We start from the raw sequence: 20,795 nt of genomic DNA, 5'->3' as shown, positions 1-20,795 counted from the left end.
AAGCTGCAAGCCTGTTGTTGTCGGAGGACCACGCGTACACTGAGTCACCTGGTCCAAGCGGGGAGTGGGCATGGGACGATGTCAAAGAGGGTTTCTATTGAAACATCATTTCGCAACGGCTGATCGTAGGCGAACGGCATAGAGCGAGTTGGAAAGATCCCTTCGTTCGAAAGGCCGAGGAATACATCCAACAAATACATTACATTATAAAGCCGACAAGGACAAATCGATAGGACACTGAGAACAGGTGTTTGAATATTTATTATATCGCATAGAAAGCATAAAATGCAGCATGGAGGGGGAAAGTTCAGTTTCTCAAAGTCAATTCGGTTCGCATGACTGTTGTCCCAAATAAGCAAAAAATCTTGGCTTTCCGTCGGAAAGCATCGCAGCAATTTCGAAAAGTGATACTTGATTCTACGAAAACAAATAAGCAAACGTGGTAGGGTCGACTGTTATTTCTGTGGTTTCGTATTAGGTTTAGCTGGAAAAATGACCCGAGAAGGCTTTCAGACGCTCATAGAATCAATAAATTTATGGGTTTTGTTGTAAAAGTAGTCATTGTTTCGGTATTCGCTTTCATGGTTGGGGTACGCAATTCGATCCAAAGCTTTGATACAAGCTATTGTTACAGGCACAAGCTGGTTAAAATGGCGAATATCGCACATTCTCTTGTATCTGCCATGATGCTTCGGCTAAAAACGAACGACAGATGTAGCCTTTCCGAGCCTTTAGAAATACCATAGCGTGCCGTTGCTTGTTTGCGAGTGTCTGTTAGCGGTAGACAGAAACAATCACTTTCAATCCTGATGAAACTAAGGTACACACACACATACATGTGTGTATTTATAGGTATAAATCGCGCAAAGCGATTTTGTTTACATCGTTTAGTCAGGTTAGAAGAGAAGATCGCGCTCGCGTTCTTTAGTCGTTCTTCGAGAAGTGTTGCTTTTGAAGCGAACACCATCTCCAAATGTATCACTCCGCGCTGAAGCTCTTGCTTTGCCGGGAAGATGAGCGCACTGAAGAGTGCTTACAGCCGAACGAACGGGAAATCAAACAAGAACACTCAATTACTATAGTAAAAGTGAAAGAGGGGCCGTGTGTGGTACATGAGGTCGCTACTTTTCGCTGTTGTCAACCGATCCAAAACGCACCATAGCTGCCAATGTTACTGCTGGTGCCGCCCCAGAGCGATGGACCACGGCAGCTCGATACTGATGAACACGTTGGTCATTGTAACAACGACGACGATGACAACAAAACCTGACGTAACGATTTACTGCTAGCAACAATACGATTTATCCACTCAAGTGGACACTGAACGAATCACTGAACAGGTAGGTCAAGTACCATAGGTATAATGACTTTCGCGATGAACGCGGCCATTATACTTTATGGATCTGTTCTTGCGTGCGCAAGAATCGTTGGAGGACAATGGTGTAAGGAGAGCTAACGTGTTGGTTATGTGCTATTGACTAAGCCACAACATATGAACATATAGCTTCTTTTTGTGCCGAGAGGCTTCACATTGGAGGAAGAAGGACGTGGAAAATCGTGTAAGTTGAGTTGACATGGTGTTTCTTTCCGAATGGGGTACTTCTAAACGCGGTACTCTGCGGTAACATCCATTAGGTTGTATATTTTTAAATATCGGCTCCCCGTACGACTCTATAGCCACCTATCCATTTAAAGCTAGAAACTAGAAAATGCACACGGCTGCAAATGAACTTATCCAGCTAGGCCACAAACTCTGTCACGTGACAAAAAAATGATATCTGGTCAGAGTGTAGGCCGTAATTCTACTTCCGTTAGCATATGATTCTCATTTCATTTTCTATTAACTAGCGTCTCCAATGAGTAGACCTAGAAACTCTCCTCATTAAGCGTGCCATATATAATATCATACGAATAAGGATACGCGTTCGTACGACAGCTGCTTTCCTCGCTGGTGACAATCGTAAACGGTGTACGCTATTTTGTTTATTGTCGTTGTTGTTGTTTTTGGGGTAGATCCAAATGCCCGATTATTCCAAGCACGGGTTTAACTGCATCCGTCGCCCCTCTGTCGTTGGACAGGAAGACAGACGCGACGTCCTGTTTATGGCACGGTAGCGGTAGCCATTTTACGAAAGACCGTTATTTTATTAAAGGAAATAGTGACTAGTCAACGTGATGTACAGTGGCGTTTATACAGACATGTTTATATAATCTACTATATTCCGGTGTTGCTCCAGAGGCGCTGAGCGTTTGGGCTGGTTCTGCTACAGCAGAGGAAAACAATCAGCCATCTCATGTGAGATGATGCCATTTCTTTCTCGGATTCGTTGTTGCTGTCGTCGGTTTTCTCTACTGGCAACCCCAGATTTTCGTAGTCAGCAGCACCGTGCAAACGAGCACGCGTATCCATATAGACAGAGACCCACAGATATGCAAGCTTGTTGTTTCTCTACTGGTTTTTCGCCAGCGTGATGCACCGCGAGACAAGGATTTCGAACGTATACATAGCCAGACGTGCGTAGACACGCAGCTTTCGCCCGGTAAAACAGCGAGGCGCTTCCGACGACGATGATAATCACCGCTTGTAACGACATCAGAATGCCGCCCAGCAGAAGATCGAGAAGCGCCGCCGCTTCCACTGCGTTCGCTGTTCCTGTCGCTGCCGCCATCGCTCGTGGGCAAAAGACCCATTGAAGACGTTGATGGCGCTTGTCTGAAGCAACGGCAGTCAGGCGACGAAATTACTTACGTCTACTGCTGCCGTCGCAATGCCCGGTTCCACCATGGCATTATGGATAGAAAAGCTGTCTAGGAGGCTCGCGTAGAGGCGACCTCACGGCAACGGGTGCCGCTTGACACAAAGCGCGTACCACCGTTCGTTGGCTGGCCACTGCCTATGAACGTGATTGTGTGTCTCTATGGCCGTGTCGATGCCTGTCTTAATGCTGCCTGTAAGTGCTACGACTACTGCGGAATCATCGCGAGCGCTGATGGCAATGGTGCCAACGCCGCCAAAAAAGCAACAAGCAATCAGGGTCGGTCGGTCGGTCGGTCGGGTGGAAAATGCTCCAACTGGTGCACGAAGCGCTATACGAAGCCGCGTTGCTATATAAATTAAAATGTAAACAGTGTCTGCTAGCGTAGAAAGCCATCTGCAATATTTGTTGCTGTTACCGTTAGTGTTTTCAACGTCGTCGACTTACTCCAGCTATCTTGGTTAATTGGGGGAAAAATAGAACGAATACACTGCCCGGATTTCCGCCATGTTTCATGTAGGGTTAAGAAGGCGGCAAAAAAGAACGCTTTCGGCCAACGATTCCTACATATCCTCTACTACGGCGAACCCCGATGACGGTAACGAGAAAAACAGACAGAAGATCGCAGGAAAAAGAAGAACACTATCGTTGCGAAGAAAAACTCAAGTGGGAATCGCTAAAACGACTATGTCGAAACGTTTGGTAACAACATGTAATCCGCGTTGGCACGAGCGACTTCAGCGCAATGGGGCGATGTGCTAGCTAGTTCAGTATATGCAATCAAGCAAAGATCTTCATGGCAATAAAGGCTTAAATCAATCAACTAGACAATCTAGACAGAGATTAGTCGCTGAAGATGAAACATGTGCGTACTTACAACCAGTCTGGTCGAATAGGCGTCTCTAGTTTAATAATACTCTATGAATGAGGTGTTGTCAAAAGTAAGCGGTGTTAATCATTTCCAGAGAGGAACATAATGCCAATCAGTAATAATCGTATATGTTTTTGACCGTATTCGTTGGGTGACCGTTAGAAACAATAGAGGTCCAATTAATTGTGCGTATTGTTTCTGTTCCGCGTCCCTCTATGTGTGTTTAAAGTGGCTGGCGATACGTTGCGTACCGTCCGCCGTCTACGATACGACTAAAAATAGATAAGCAGGCAGATGAAAGGGCAAGAAGCTAGTGACACAATATTGCTCCGTTTGTGTTTGTTATTGCTACCGTAGGAACCAGTAGCAAGAAGTGGTATTGCCAAGCAAGTAAGCGGCTAGTGTAAGGCGTATCGTACGCGCAGGCGTGATCGAGCAATAGTAATAGTCGGGCGTGCGACGAACGGCTGTACGGAGGAAGGAAGAAGGTGTGGTTTGGTGTCTCCCTGCTGTTACTAATTGTTTGTGTGTGTTAATATGCAGGTACATGTGTCGCTAATGTCGTGTTTGTACGCTTGTGTTTGTGTTGCTATGTGTGTAACAATAACCCTGTCACTAATAGAATAAAACAATAATGACCGCAATCATACGCTATAGACAATGGTAACTCGTAACAACTCGGATGATGCTCAGCCGATGTCTTCATTTACTCGTTGCGATGATAGATTCTGCCCGTTCGTCCATTTCGGCTGCTGCTGTTGTCGACGAAAACGTGTGCCATAGCAGGACGGAACTAATCATAGACCGATCTGTGCTAAAGAAACGATTGGCAGAGGACAAAGAAAGAGGAAGAGAACGAGGCGGGAAGGGATCAGATTATTGATATTGTGATCGTACACCTAATGGTGCAGCAGATTTAAACGGGGGTTTCTGTCTGAACCTAAAGGCTAAATCGATCCAAGTAATCGTTTTGAGTAGTTGAAAAATGACCTACTAAAAGGCTGTTCAGCTGCTGATATCGGCTTGATGATAAACAGTCATATGATTTTTTTTGTCGCCGTAGTTAGTGTGCAGTACCTCCGCATTCGTCAGGATGTCGTCTATTACCCTTGAAGCGTTCGATCAACACGTGAATTGTTCGAACAGGTAACAGGGATCTGCTACATTTAATATTTCTAATCTAGAAAGGGGTACTGACTCATTACAGATCACTGTATAATAAAGAAGACCAGTTGAACAAGCGAGATTTATCGTTGCAACACAATATGTAGCCGAATGATGACGATGAATTTGATATTTCTCGTAAGTTAAGGACCTTTCGTTACCTTCTAACAAAGCAAACACAGATAGAAAAGTTGAATACAAGAAGAGAATTAGCTGAGTTCCTGTCGTGACCAAGCGCGTTCTGATTAATGATTTTTTTAATCATCGTTGTTGAACCATCTCTGTACGGCCCATAAATGCATGCAGGTCATCCCCAGAGGTGAGCTACAGCTGAGTGGAATTGTTGCCGCTGCTGTTTTATTTGCCCCGTCCAGGTTGGCCCCTTTACTGTAAACTAGTCGTATGTCTATATGTAGTTCTCGTAATCCCTAAGCCTTACTTGTTTTGTAGTTTTTCAATATTGAAGTGTCCTAAGTAATGGATATGCTAATATTAATGCGACACGACACGCTCGGGCACCGCAGCGCACGAAGGGACCGCCTTAGCGTCGTCGGCACAGTCACACATCGCTTGCTGCCCCAAGCTCTATTTGTCGCAGCACCAAAAAGCTGTGCTGTCTTCCATGCACACTTTTTAATTATGAAGTTTCTGGATAAAGCCGCATTAACGGAAGCAGTGCATCTACCAATATCGTTGACATTGTCATCGATATACTCGCCCAGCGTATCGGCATGGGGCTCATTGTCCATTCTAATATGACGAATTTCGCTGTTTTCTTCGAAGTTCCGTGGCACTCGTAAGAAGAAAACTTGAGTGTGCGTATCTAAATCTCGTTCGGCGTTAACGAAACAACTGCTCTACGGAAAAACTTACTTCATCTGATAATGATAAGATGCGCATGCATACAATCACAATATATTAAACTACTAACGTTGTAAGCGTTGAATTTCAGTAGCAAGAAAATGCCCGTGTATGATCCTTATCTTAATCTATTGAGCATAGTCCCGGTGCTGCTGGCAGCATGGTAATGCTAGTGGTGAGCGCGTGCGTGAACGCTAGTAGCGATGTAGACTATGTCAACGATCCCTTTCTATCTTCTCAAATCGATCACGTGATGAGGATACGGTGACCAAGCAGAAACGACATACGTACTTTTGCCCGTTTTTTACTATTTGTCGCTGAGCAAGTAAATATATGGTAGGTCAGCAGGCAGGCTGTGCTGCTCAATCCTATACCTGTAGATGGTCACGATTGTTATTTTATTATGCATTGATTAATGCGAAATTGATTGATCCCAATCATTATAATTTTTTACATCAGTTTTTAGCTACATTAGGAGATAATTTCGAATGTAGCCCTATTCAGGTCGGTTGTTCTTACCAGAGACATGTGGCAGACCTGCTACCTTTTCGTATCGTATCATAACGGGACACCCGTGAGACCCAGCGCTTTGCTATGATAAACAACTGGCGAAAATAAAAGCGCTATTAACCGCCGAACATGATTCTTATATACCCTATCTCAAACAACTATCTGGACTGTGGACGTTTACCGTACCAGCCGCGTGGGAGGAAGAGTAACAAAGGAAGAGCACGAAGACATGGAACGATGACCATTTTACTACATGGCTAGGCCGATCGTATTAAGGCAAAAAGATAGATAGCCTCTTGAACATCGACTATTCATTTTTCTGCCGTAACAAACGGATGATGTTTTTCTTTTGTTCTCGTAATTGTTTGTTCTCTTTCCTCTTGTTACACCCCTTGATAGTGTCGGTCACCTTTCGATGTTGTATGTCCTTAGCTTCGTTTGTTGTTATATCTAACCTGTAAGATTTTTCTTTACTTATTTAGAGAGAAAATTGTACAGCTTTACGCATTTTGCTTGCATGACATATTAATCAAATCGTATCTATTGGCTGGAGATCATGGACCTTACGGATCCTTTGAAAGTTGGAAAGAAAGGTTGAAGTCATTCTCTGCGATTCCATCTGCTATTGCTCAGTGTCGATTAATGCTAACAGCCGTCCACGTTTGGATTTTTCCATGTTTCTCAGAAATATGTTCTGCATCACAGCTGAAGCGAGAGTTTTCCATATTATCGGTAACAGAAAATAGCGAATCGCAGCGATATATATATATATATATATATATATATATATATATATATCAGCAATAGCAGACTAATGCTTGTTAATATAAGTAAAATTTTGTCACAAAAGTCAAAAAGAAAAAAATCGTCGTTTTCCCGAATGTCGCAGGAGAAAACCTATGATAATGTGCTAGTCAAAGCTTTTACGCATGGCACTTCCAACAGCCAGCCGCATCGGAGTCCGGCCTCGGTAACACGCGCTCACTCACTCAACCAAGCAAGAGCTTTTCGAGCGCACGTAGACATACTAAATGCCAGCTTCGTCCTGTCCTAAATTTACCACACTCCTGCGGTCATAACATAGCTACAGCCGCTGTGATGTAGTCTCCAACTATAGTTCAGCGGCTCCCTTTTTCGCCATTTTCCCCGACCAAGAAAGTGAACAAGCAACCCTGACCCAACCCTGCTGTGGTCGGGTTGGGCGATAAACGGAATCCTTCGTATCTAAGAAGTCGTCCTTACACTCTTGTTTACCGCCTCCTGAAATCCAGCCACATGCATCGCCTCGCGTAGAAAAGGACGAGGAGACATAGTGTTCTATACATGCATTGTGCGAGTATATACGATAGTTGGACTATAGACGGCTGCTTTGTAGAACCCCGCTAATCGAGCCACAACGAAGCTGACACGAACTAATACCGTAGCCTGCGGATTTTTTGCGCTGGCTTTCGACTTTGGCCCACGTTCAGTATGGACCGCTTCATTGATGCTGAGTCATTTCACAATGATACCGTATATGCATCAATGTACCATATTTGTGTCTACGAGAAGAGTTCTAGGACTTTCACTACTGACAGTACCTAAACCCTAGAGCGCATTGCTCTATTGCAAATGCACTGTAAATGGGCGGGCACCTAGATACGAGATACGCTCCCCGGGCATTCACCCATATTCTGAGGCAGCGGCAGTATCACAACTGCTATGCACGGAGATGCTGACATGGTCACCGCCATCGCCGCCAGCTTGATCGAGATTGAGGCCTGGCTCACTGGCAATGGAGCAACGACGGCAGCTGCTGCTTCTCTGGCTCCGTCGCCTTTCATTTGTGTTACGAGGTGCCTTCAAGCAGTATTCCCCAGAGTTTTACTCGCTGTAGTCGTGGACGCTATGAATTTGGCTTTAATGTTTGACAATGACCATTCTGGTGGTGGTAATGGAGCTGATGAGCGTGATGCTAACGGTGACGCTGATGGCGGCAACGACGACAACGGCCGGTCTTTCAATGGCTGTGACTCATAGCAACTACAGCAGCTCGTGGAGATTGAGCTGATCAAAACGAGTGAGGTTTAAAGGTGGAACGGGGTAGCAGGGTTGGCAGCGATATAACAGGAGCTGAGACAGTAGGAGCGTCATTCTGATAGGAACAGCACTACTAGTCTACTGCAGGGGAAGTGATGCTTACGAGAAGCGGCCTGTCGCACAGGACAAAAACTGGGAAACAGGTCGCTCCCTTCTTTGTCATCCCCAATTCATTCTACTCACGCACACGCTCGCATGATTCGTATTTGCAGCACTCACTATCTTTCTCCGCGTCTTCGGTTTGTGCTTGAAGCCACGACTCGTCCGCGAAGTCAGGCGGGGGGGGGGGGGGGGAAATCAGCTCGTTATGACAATAGCTAATTATGAGAGCAGCAGCAGCAGACGAGGGGATCTGTTGGGAGCTAATAAACGCATTACTCCGGTTCCAGCTGTTACCGTTCAGGATAGACACGAGCACTTTCTCTAAGATCACAAAAAAAGCCCATCTGCCTACCACGAAAAGGAACCGTACAAAGCAGATGGTTTCACTTCCGCCAGGTTGGGCTCGGCCTATATCAACAACGGCTTGAGCTTTCGTAAAGCACTACACGTCTATTGCAAAGCAATAAATTGTATGGCTTTTATACTTGAAACGTGGTTTTCTTTACAGTTTTCTTCAATTACATGTCCGATCCCAATGAGTCGAGAGTTTGTTGTGGTGCTGGCCGCTTGGCTACTTGTACGGTTGCTGCTGATACCGACGAAACTGTGGCTTGTCCATCTGCCCTTGCTTAGGCAATAACCACGCCTATTGTGATCAGGCCGAGATCGATCAAATAAGTGGTCAAAATGAGTGCGATAACATATTATTACTATCTTGCATCGCGTATTACGCATTAGGATTGTTATGCTGAAACAGTTGTATGTGTTGGCGTTGTAACTGGACGCTACGAGCTGAAATAGGCCTTGGGAAACAAATTTGAATCAAGGCTGGTAATCACGTGGTAAGGCTATTTTACACAAAGTGGACCTGGTTTGTTGGCTAGGAACGCGACTCTGTAGATAGCGAAACGAATACATTATACATGCACTGCTCTGACACTAATCTTCCAGCCAAGTTTTTTTTAACCACAGTTACGGTAATAAGGGCGATGGCCCACTATAACTTGCGTTTGGGAGATGTATCGGTGTTTTCGTAAGGTGAGCATAGGACAGCAAACGTTATAGTAATAAACTGTAATAATGTAGGACAACGGCTGGCGTCTTTCGCCAAAGATATTCGCAAAGTCAAAATGGTGCAAAGGTAACGCGAACACGGTGCCGAATAAATCACTGAAAAAATCAATGCGGTTAGCTGCTGCGTATTTACTTTGGTGCATACGCAAGCAATAGGACAAATCAATGAAGGGCCTGGTACAGTAACTAGAACTTCATAGAATTAAAACTCATCTTACGTAACTTTATTGCTTGAACCCATGTCACAACGAGTTTATTTGTGAGACAGGCGTACTGCAGCGTACAGAGCAAACTGGCGGTCTAACGTCGAGGACTTACAGAATTACTCGGATCCGACCTTTCAATTATTCTTATATACTATATTATATATCCTTATATATATCTTATCCTATATATATTCGTATACGTATGATACGATGAAGCGAGACATACTTCTATATTATCTAGGTTGAATTGAGGGCGAGGTGAGTTAGATGCACAAGTTAACAATCGGCGGGTCTTCTCGTTAGCACGAATTTTCCCTTGAGACGTCGGTAATTTCGTTGCAAGCCTCTACAGACATGGCATGTAAATAACACTGAGGTTTTTCTGTTCCTATTTACGGGAAAACCTCATCCTTCTCGCCCAATTAGACGTTTTACTCTTTCATTACATAATTGAAACGGGTGAGCAATGCCATCCTTAGTAAAGCACGAATAAAATCGACGAGTGCAGGCCAGTCGTCACTTTGCTTTGACCTAATGGAATAGGAATTCAGTGTCTGCGCATGTAAATCACTATGTCGGCGTTAGTCTGTATACTTCGTAGTAGGTATTATCATTTAATAAATGAAGTCGGATTGACGTTTCGTGGTGTCATTCAGACTTTTTAACCCACCACATATATACTAGCCATACTCTCTCTCACTGTCCTTTCTTTTTCGGCTTGGTCCTACGGCCATAATCGCCTGTCTGATGTCTGCCTTGATGCCTAAGTGGCATTTGCCTCTTGGTGGAACAATGACAGTTTTCCATTTTGTAATCTGCTTGCTGCATACATAAGGAACCTGTCTAACAATTGTCTTGTCCAAGTGGAACTGAGCTTCCGGGTGCGAAAGTGGTGACATATAGGTATCAGTCATTGTCGCTGGCGGCAAAAGCTGACCTGCAACATGCAACTGGCAATACAATATTAGGTCTGTCTCTACCATCCCTGTTGGATCATATCAGGTATGTCAGGTTTCCGCCCCAGTAAAAAGTGACGCCAACAGCAGTCGCCACCGCTGCACATATCTCGGCAAATGAAAAGCCAACATGTGACGAAACGGACGCTGTCGTCAAATAAAGATTTACACGGCGACAACGATAACATACTAGTACCCTGACGGTGTGCGATTTCATTAAAGATCGATGTTGGCGTGGGGTCATGGAGTTACGCCCGTGCTTGCTTCGTGATCAGGCGCGCGCACAGGGTGAAGCAAAGTCATAAACAGGAACGAAGTAGCTGCGGCTGTTAATGCCTTCAGGTGCTCAAAAAGCCATCTTGCGTCGGACCCACAGTCTACTTACTAATTTACTATAGAAATACCACGAAGTATCTACGACTGAATCCTAACAGAAGGTGCAAGCAAAAACGTTCTCCTAAGGAAGGTAAAGCCAAAAATGAGATTATTACGAGTATATCAAGCGTCACCATCAAGAAAAAGAAATCAGAAACAGAAGCTGTATTGAGTCATAGATTTCTCAATTACACAACAAATGAAGCATATTCATGCTAGAAGCTCGTCCTTGCTCAACGCAACAATAATGGCAAAATTGTTTATCTTGCGTTTTTGAAATCTATCACGTTACAGCAACGGCTGTTATTTATAGAAACGCATTAGGCATGCGCACGATACAGGGTAGAATCGTTTCGGGGGACATCGATCATCAAAGAACGATAGTCAACAAAGCACTGACTGGTGATGAGGTTCGTTAACATATAATTTATCGGCCATATTCTCAATTGTCGTTGCGTTCTGTGTGAGAATAGGTGTTTTGCAATAGTTCATTAGAGAGAAGCGGAAAGACGAAATGTCGACATCAATGGTGACGCTCGTAGGCGTCACTCTTCAGCCGAACACGGCTGCCAGCTCGCTTCACATGGCGAGAAACGACAGAGCATGAATTGGCATGTGAGCGCACGTTATCGTATCCGAACACAATGATGTATGTATCGCTTACGTCTGGTCTTCGTTCTTATCTATGGCTTGCAGGTACGCACAGCTCTTAGTACTGCTCTTACTGGACAGCGGGGTCTTTAGGGATTGTTACGTGCCCGAAGATTCTCACAGCCCCTAAAAGGACACCGAGAGATGACGGCCGCATACGTTGGCTGATGTACAGGTAGTAAACGAATGAAAAACACTACTGTGCATATATTGTTAATTTCTCTGCGTGAAATTGTAATGTAATTTAGCCCAACTGACAGTCATGCAGTGAGCTGTGGCTGTCGGCATTGGGTTTGTAGGATTTCGAGTTGTTCCACCTGTGAAACAAACGGTATTCGTATATTTAGACTTTGTGGTAGAAAAAGAAAAGACAACGCCCACTAAAGAGTGTTCCTGGAAAATGAAAAATCGTCAGAGAATCGTTAGATGTGCATTCAGGCAATCGAGGTGGACGGGCGAGCAATTCACTACGTCACCATTACCACTCTGAATACAAACTGAAATTAATAAGTTAAAAAATCTTATTCCGCATTGTTTTAGGTGGTCGTATTTTGAAGAAAGGACAAAACGAAAAATAGGATAGAAGAGTGAACGAATGTCTGGCAGTTCGTCAAGTAAAAGTCGAAGGCCATCGGCCCTGCCGCGCTATCTTGAATTCGTCTCACTGCCATGTCAAACACAAGACACTGCGCAATAATTCCCACATGCTCATTGACTGTACACGTGCTTGCCGCTGGGGATGGTCATTATACTAACAATGCTATTATTATAGTGGGTATCCGTGACTTGTCGGTGGAGGTCACACACTTCTAGAACTATACGGGTTCGTTGGCTGTGGGACAATCGTTAACACTGTAAATATAAGGTGATATGAGGGCCTGAAGCACTTCGTAGGTGGAGCAGTTTTTTGTTGTCGGCCTGATGGCGAGGGCCATGCAACTGGAAAGGCAGCGTACTGCGTCTGTTTGAAGCTGTTACAGTAGCACCCCCTTGAAAATGGCGGCGGCAGCACCGATAGCGTATATACCATAGTAGACTATAGAGTAGCACGTTGTTGTTGCCTTGCTCCACCTTTACGTTCTTCACTGGGCACGTCCTATCCCGCACCTGTGGCCCTCAAAAGTTTATATTACAACTCGTAGCAGTAGTAATAGCAAAAAGGCGCCGGAGTAACTGCTCAAGGCGAAGGCTATTCAGGGTATCTGCCACAAAAATCGATCGGTACGCTTCAAGCCTCCAGTGATAATGCTGCCGGTCCCAGACGGAAGAAGGCCAACAGGCAATTGTTGCCTTGTTAATAAGTCTTGCTCCCATTAGTCTTGTTCCCATTAGCAGCTCTAAGTCCGAGTAGTGGAACCCTGGACGCTACCATCGACATCGGCAGCAGCGACAACACCAGCGGTAATGTGGTTCGTGCTTGAGAATGGCAATCATGAATAAATAGTACCAGCTTTTCTGTTAAATTTTGCTATGGATGCTCGTCTACTGCTGAGGCTGTCTGCTATGCATAACAACATATTGTAGCCCGGCTAGATAAATAACTTGACAAACAAAGTGGTTGAGTAAATAGAAGGCAGAGTGTTAAAGAAGGAAGGGGAAAACAATAGCGATTTGTGGTGGCGTTGTCAACGGCTGGTTTACACTTCAAAGTTCTACCAGCAAATGGGTGAAACACTGAGCTGTTATATGTTAACTGAGTGACTGAATCGGTCACAGATTGGCGGAGTCGCATAGTAATCACCTACTGTCGTCTTAGCCCAGTTATAAACAAGTACCTTAAAAAGTATTTTAACTTGAGTGAAGGTGCTCAGAGGTGGATGACCACGGGTAGGCTGATGTAGGATAGACGCAAATTGGGTGTGGAAACTATGTTTGGATTTGGTTACTGAAAAACTTTATAATACACCTTCGGTGGTACCCACATGTATGGGTTTCCGCTCTCGGAATACCTGATTTTCTATTGAATTGTTCATTGACCAAATCGAAATGAAAGGCAGAATTTGCCGCCGGAACCGAACAGCAATTAAGCGAGCAACTTCTTTCTTAAAACTTTAATCCATTATTGAGCATCTATAAACTACCCAACTCATAATGTCTGCTGCTTTTTTGCTTTCCTGCCAAAAAGCGTAAATGATTGTTGCAGACACAGCATGCAGATTGCAGATGCCTGTCATCCTAGGTGTGTATGCCTACTTGTCTATGTGCCTAGCCACTCGAGTTACGTCACCAGGCTAACCCCACAGAGAAAAGGGGACGGCCAAATGTAACCGATCCCATCTGCCAGGCGTGTTCCCTATTAAGGCCTCACGTCGTCTGGTGTGACTCCTATGAAAGGAAATGACAACCACTGCAAACAGATAGAAATTTCGAGCAAATAAAGCATATACGGCTATAACACTGCGCCAGCATCAAAGATACGTTCCACAGCGCCGAAATAAGCTTTGGGATTATTCATTCATTCAACTTCGTTGTTACAATATCGTGCTTCTTCGTCGATGACGACGACAGTTACAGCGTAGAAATAACGATTTTTTGCTTCGATAGTATCGTATGGACCAGTGCCAATCTCTGTTCGGGCAGTGCCTCACCGTCGAATAGTGGAAATAAAGCTCCAAAGGTGTTCCGCTTACTTTTGGGTTTGGACTTACGATCAGAGTCACAAACACAGCAGGCAGCATGAAATTAAGTAGGAACCGTCACAGAGTTTTAGACACCCAACGAACTGGCCCACAGCCTCGGATATTCAATTGCAGGTGCTGATTGCGCTGTCACTGCCGCCACTTGGAGTCAATCGGATGGCCTCTGGGTCGACAGTTGCCAATGAAAAGTTGGTCAGATGGGCGAACACTCGTCCCTTGGGCGTAATCGTTGCTCTGTGTCGCTTAATTTTTTTACACCTACGAGACGTGTATGAGATGGAGATTGGCTGAGTGCCCAGAACCGCAGCTGCAAACTGTCTGTATCCCAGGCAATTCGTAAACTTCTTGTGGAGATCAGCAGAACCGAGATAACACAGCAGAGGCGGGAGTCCTTAGAGGGACGTCGAGTAAGAACGTGATAGCGAAAGCGTGAGAGCAACGTAGGGGAAAACAGATGCTAGCAGTTAATCTTCATCGTTCCCATTTGTGTCCATCTTTCTTGATCTCGGACGCCATGGTCATAGTACTTCTCCGTAAGACCTCGGTCAAAGGCAGAATGACGAGCACTAATTGGGGAAAGTCCAACAACGATAAAGTCAATACACTCACGAATTGAGAAACAATCTGTATTTGGTAGTTAAATGTTACGCCCCGTGAGGAAGTAGGTTACTTTGACTCTAAGTTAAGATACTCGTTCATCTTGGAGACGATACCAGCATTTTTGAAAGTTTTGCGCACCCAAAAATTGACCCGTATAGGGCAAAGCGAGTCAGTCTTGGAATGTTTCGGGGAGATTGAAATAGTTCCAAGTGCTACTCCCAGGCATAGTGAAAAAATGCTTCAATGTGACGGCTTTAGAAGGCTTTTAGAACCGATGATTCGACACCTGGAAGTGCCATTAACAATTGCGGTATCAGGATCACCTCGGGCTGATAATGCTAAAAATCCAATTGTTCCTTCAGAGGGCGCTATTATAGCTTAGGAAAGATGAACACGTACCGCCATAAGGTGACTCATTGGTTCTTAAGAGTTAGGTTTTCCAGGATGTTTAATTGCCCCGGTTTCAGGTGAGCGTTCCAGTAGGGCACGTGTCAACACTGAAACATATATCGTACTGGCGTCCTAACAATGTCGCGTAATCTGTCATTTTTCTTCACAATTGCAGGCATTGAACGCGACGACAAGAACCCTCCAATCAGTCCTCGCGGGCGCCAGGCTGGCCTAAAAGGCGCCGGCGGGCCCTTGGCGGGCTACACCGCTGGGTCGGCCACTAACATGGCGACGGCGGTCAGCACGGAGCAATGGCCCCGTCACACGGACCACTTTTTGGACGAGGCGCGCGACTACAACGTATCATCGGGAGCACTGCCCGATTGCGAGAGCATCCCCCTTGATTATGATCCATACCCTGCTTCGGTTTTTTCCTGCCTCGCCCTGTTTGGACTTGTGTTTGTGCTGTATGGATATCGAGCTTTCAAACTTACCATGTTTCTAACTGGCTTTATGTTTGCTACCCTAATCGTGTACAAGGTAAAGATCAGCAACCTTAGACATCAACATCGCTTGTAAACACTTTAAAAACAATATGCACGCTTCCTTGGGCCAGATTTTCTCTTGTAGCTATCATGTGGCAAAAAAAGGTTTTATATTGTTCCATTTATTTTTTGCGTTTCAAGATAGTGTTTGAGCTTAACGAGTTGCTCATTGTATAGACATGATGAACTACGAAAAAGTAGGTGCCTTTCCTACCATCCACATAGTGCCTACTTCAATAAAAGCAAACACTACGGTGTGGACATCGGTGAGCTCAAAGCAAAAGACTCTTCACTACTGCTATATTAGGTGCAGTACAAACTGATACGGCATAGCGAGTCGGGTGCTAACATTTATGGTTACTATGCGCGATAAACTATCTATCCCTTTCAGTGTATCAACATCGACTGATACGTTTGCCCTTCAGTTGCAAAGTTTACAACTTACTTTTCTAAAGTATGTAAAGTTTCACTGATAGTCACAGTGAATTGTGGAGCTTACGCTTTCTAACGGAAATGTAATACAGTTGCACTAATCACCATTTAGATTGTCTCATCAATTGGCGGATCCAGGCTGAACCCGCTTCGAACCCGGCTTGCCTAGCCGTTCTCAGAACGCTATCCACAAGCTGCGTCGCGTTCGAACGAAAGTCTTCTCGTGCAGGACAAATTATCAATAACAACATCGAACAATGTGCCTAGACCAAGCGCCAATCCTATCCATATACAACCGATATCAAGCTGACAATCCTCCAAATATAGTCTTATTTGTTTATATCTATCTGAGAAAAATGTCTCTTGACTTGTTTAGGAAACAATCCCAAGCTAGTCCAATGAACTCGGCTTCAATTACGCTTTGTAGCCCCCTTAGCAGAATCAAAAAGAGAAATTTGTGACCGGAAATCAATCCGCATTTTCATGTTACTCACTGTTACTGAACATGTTTCATGCTACTGAATAACAGTATAGAATTTGTCTCTTGCATTTAGATACTGAAACAATTTGTCACCCTTGAACAAGGTGTGCTAACAGTATGATCCCTACAACTCGGAAACGTTCCCGCGCCACTTTGCGTCACCTATGGTAGCTTATAATAAACGAATAAATATTAGCTAGGTAGGTTTGTCAACCGTAAATCTTACCCGGACTAAAAAGAAGAGCACGTTAACCTTGTTTTGTTCTTCGAAGACTAGCCTTTCATTGGAAATTTCCGCCCGTCAAGGCAGAGAAAAGTGGCTCATAAAGAGAGCATAGGTTCCGAATAGAATTATACAGGTCCGTGTGGTAAAGGTGGTTGACATGTTATACTAGTTGTTGTTCCAGCTACAGAACTACAACTTCTTGTTGCTGGTAGATAGGGCATCATGTAAAATATTACAAAGTCAAATAGGGAAGCAATATGTAGGACACACTGATCTGTGATTTTTTAGCTAACGGAAAGGTTGAAATTCGAGTGCGAAAAACCTTCACTGTTTTTTCTAAAAATATATCTTACTTCATATTAGAACGATCTTCTCGTCGGTAGTTAATTTGCTCAAATCTAGCTAAACTAATTCTAGCTTATATAAATTGAGAGCTGGGCACTTTAATAGGGATACGCCGTATGGCTCAGCCGATGAAATGTACAGATAAATTTAGAATGTCTATTCTTAACCAAATGGCCCATAGTTGCCGAATGGAACGTAAATTACTATACCAAGAATCAGCTACATATACACATATATATATATTCTTACACCTGCCTAACCTTCGAATTGTGCAGAATAAACACTGGAATGTAAATCGAGTTGTTTCGTATGATATAATTATATGAGCGTCTTGTAATTATAATAGGTAATATGAGCGTTTCCAAAATTTATATTAGGCCCAGCTTGCCTGGTGAAGTTAAAGGCTGTAACATTATATAGATTGCCGAATCTTTCTGTTTGTCCGGTGGGGTACAACCATTTTAAGATTGCTATCGGACTACATTAGTTGCCTGTGTGTTGTTTTCATTTTCAGATCTGCACTGTAGAGGACCTTTTACCTATGTCCGGTAATGTTGGGGTATCAGTGGGCGCAGGAGTGTTGTTTGGTCTAATCACGACACTTGTTCAGCATGCGGGCCTGTTTGTTTTGGGCTTCCACTCGGGTCTCTTTGGGGGTATCAGTGGGATCGTGATCAGTCGTCTTCTTGGATCAACACCCGTAACAATGTGGATTTGCGTTGGGATTTTTATGGTTTCTGGCATCATCGGATCGATGGCTAACCTATACTTCCAAAAGGGTAAGGAAATCTCTATGGAATACACGGTATTTCTACAAATCTTGCTTGATAAAGGTAACAGTTTTTTGATAGAAATATAGCCGATCTGTTTTTGAACTTAGCTATCCTACATCACATATGATACATAGCTTGGAAAATACCCCAACGGTGTCATCAGAATTAATAAATAAATAATAAGTACATAGCACGGGTAGTTTAGTGCGAACGAAAAGAATATCACAGTATCCTTGTAACGCCCTAGTTCCTCCACATAATCAATTATCTTTCTTCTCCTACAACATACGGTTCTCTCCGTCTCACTCTACCGCTTTAATTTCCTTTTGCGAAGGCTATTCACTGACTTTTTCTGATGCAAATTGTTGAACAGGTCTGACGGTAATCGGATCATCGGTATACGGCGGAGCGCTGTTATCGCTCTCAGCTGACTATTTCATGTCGCGCGCCAAGATGGGCCATTGGGTTCTATCCATGATCTCTTTGAAAACTCCTCAGCCGGTATGCTGGTTTTCCTGGGCTACATTAGCTCTCTGGCCAGGCCTCATTCTCCTCGGCCTAGTCACTCAATTCTGCGTCACAGGAAGAGGCCTACATCATGAAAGAAGTGAGTCCGAGCTAGTATTATGATCATCATTAATAATATTACCATTTGAACACGCTGTATAGGAGATAAATCCATTATTCCTAAGATGTGTACGCTGCGCTCCATACGACACCCACTCACCCTTAGTCCTTATACCCGTATAGGCGCCATTAACGCCTTGCGATAGGTATTGAGCAATCATTAGCATTGTAAATCAACACAGCCCGGCTTATTACCGAACGCTCACCGTAATGGTTTGAAAGAAATTAAGTGCAAGTGCATCTATAGTATAGACTTTACGAGAATTAAGAAGCGCACTAACTCGCACGAAAAACGTCGTGTTTTTCGTGGGGCTGTCACGCAATAGGGCAGCATGTTCGCCAGCACACATAGTTGGATATCCAGTCAGCCCTACATTGTATTGTATTATTATTATAAATTTGGCAACCGCACCGGATTCGTATTGGCTTATGAACAGCAGCGTCGCTTTTGCCTCAGAGGCAAGCCATGACCAGCACTGAGCAAGAGGAGAAAAGTCACCTTTAAAAATATAGTTACCCAAATGTGGAGAATGCATGATTGGAATAACATGCAACACATGATTTACCTCATTACCATTAGCGTGTTGCCATTGCGTCATTCGTTCTTGGTCTACGTAGCAACACATGAAAAAAGATCATTCTAGTTTAGATAGAATACTATGCAATAGATTGGTGCAAGCTGTTCTTTCGTTGACAAATATTAGCGACTCCGATACGTAGAGGTAGGTTATGTACAGCCGCGTCGCACCTGCTCTAACAAATCTTATTATACTTGCGTTGGATGCGTCCAAAGGTGCCCTACCACATAAATCTTAACAACTGTGCTTCAAACCGGACTAACTAGCGTTGTCTGACGATAACTGCTGCCCTACACGTACTTTCCTACTTTTCCTACTTTTTCCGAAAGTACTTTTCCTAAAGAGATGTTGTGATATTGTCTGGTACTAAAAAAGCATGAGGCACATTTCTTCATTGACTTTCTTGCACCGCTCGTTTTCTAAGGTTCCCGATCCTCAGTCCTAAGGAATCCTCTCCTGTCAGTAAATACTGCACCTCCTTCAGCCCACTGTTCACATGCGATAACGTTTCGTTAAATCTCTCTCTATACGTCAAACACAGAAAGCCCAAATACTCTCAGTTGTATGGCTTCGGAATCAGTAAGGCCATAGCGTCGGTAGTACGTTATGCTAGTCTGAAGCTATGCTTAATGCTAGTACTCGACGTAGAACTCCAAACAGACAGAGGCACCATTCAATGCGAGTTGCAGATGAACAAGAGTACATTTAAGAAGAAAACAGCTTTACTTCGAACGCTGTATAGTACACAAAAAAGCTATCAGTATGCCACTTAGATTATATATAAAGCAGAAAATATGGCCCCGCTGAACTTACAGCTCATTGACCTGATTTTAACAAATACAACAATTACGTTTTTCTTTTTTATAAGGCACATTTCCATTTAGAAGCTACAATGTCAAATGATTTACTATCATTGTTCCAGTGACGCCGGCTCGCCAATCACGTAACTTTAATCTGCAGCGCGTTCGACAAGAAGAAACGAGAGCCCAGCAGCAGCAGAGAAAATACCGATATCTTTACCAGATTCGAACTTCTCATGGGGACGTAATATCTCAGGTAAGGAAAATTAACCAGAACGGTGTATCCTCAATACGGCCTCCATTCAGATCTTTTCTGCTGCTGTCAGAGTATTTAACTAGTTTGTATTTTTGTGCATATAACCGGTAAGGCATGCCTATAGATGGACTCGCGCGTTACCCATTTTCTATTTCTGTTCCGAGGCACTACACAGGTAGAAATATTGTTGCATCGTTATTTATCGGACCCTTCACGCAAAATAATGCCTATATATATATATATATATATATATATATATATATATATATATGGACGGTTTGAAGTATTTTTGACAACTTATTTTTGTGATCTTCTTGTTTTTTGCCGCAGCTTGTCAGACGATCTCTATCTGACAAGTCGCTCAGTCTTTATCATCAATCGGTGAAGTACATTTCGCTTAGGTTCTCATATCTGATTCACACTTACCGACAAACCGAGATGACTATCTTGTCACCATTATTATTTATAAATTATTTAGAATTGAACTCAAATACAAAG

At 43.8% G+C, this 20,795-nt stretch overlaps 1 protein-coding gene across 2 annotated transcripts in view; it reads left to right on the top strand.

Moving 5' to 3' along the window:
• LOC111246508 (transmembrane protein 198) overlaps nucleotides 1-20,795 on the top strand; it is a 65,635-nt gene that overhangs the window by 39,255 nt on the left and 5,585 nt on the right. Inside the window, exons 1-5 of one of the 2 annotated variants that reach the window (XM_022796224.2) lie at nucleotides 11,645-11,780; nucleotides 15,410-15,774; nucleotides 17,778-18,042; nucleotides 18,410-18,643; nucleotides 20,164-20,297. In XM_022796224.2, coding sequence (XP_022651959.1) covers nucleotides 15,520-15,774; nucleotides 17,778-18,042; nucleotides 18,410-18,643; nucleotides 20,164-20,297 — 888 coding nt within the window. In that variant the 5' untranslated portion in view covers nucleotides 11,645-11,780; nucleotides 15,410-15,519. Of the gene's footprint in view, nucleotides 1-11,644; nucleotides 11,781-15,409; nucleotides 15,775-17,777; nucleotides 18,043-18,409; nucleotides 18,644-20,163; nucleotides 20,298-20,795 lie in introns of those variants that run through there. The other variant, XM_022796222.2, reaches the window with a different exon arrangement.

This window comes from Varroa destructor, unplaced genomic scaffold (assembly GCF_002443255.2).
Source record: "Varroa destructor unplaced genomic scaffold, Vdes_3.0 BEIS01000003.1, whole genome shotgun sequence".
In the NCBI taxonomy this organism is placed as follows: domain Eukaryota; kingdom Metazoa; phylum Arthropoda; class Arachnida; order Mesostigmata; family Varroidae; genus Varroa; species Varroa destructor.
This window is presented reverse-complemented; position numbering and strand designations above follow the sequence as displayed.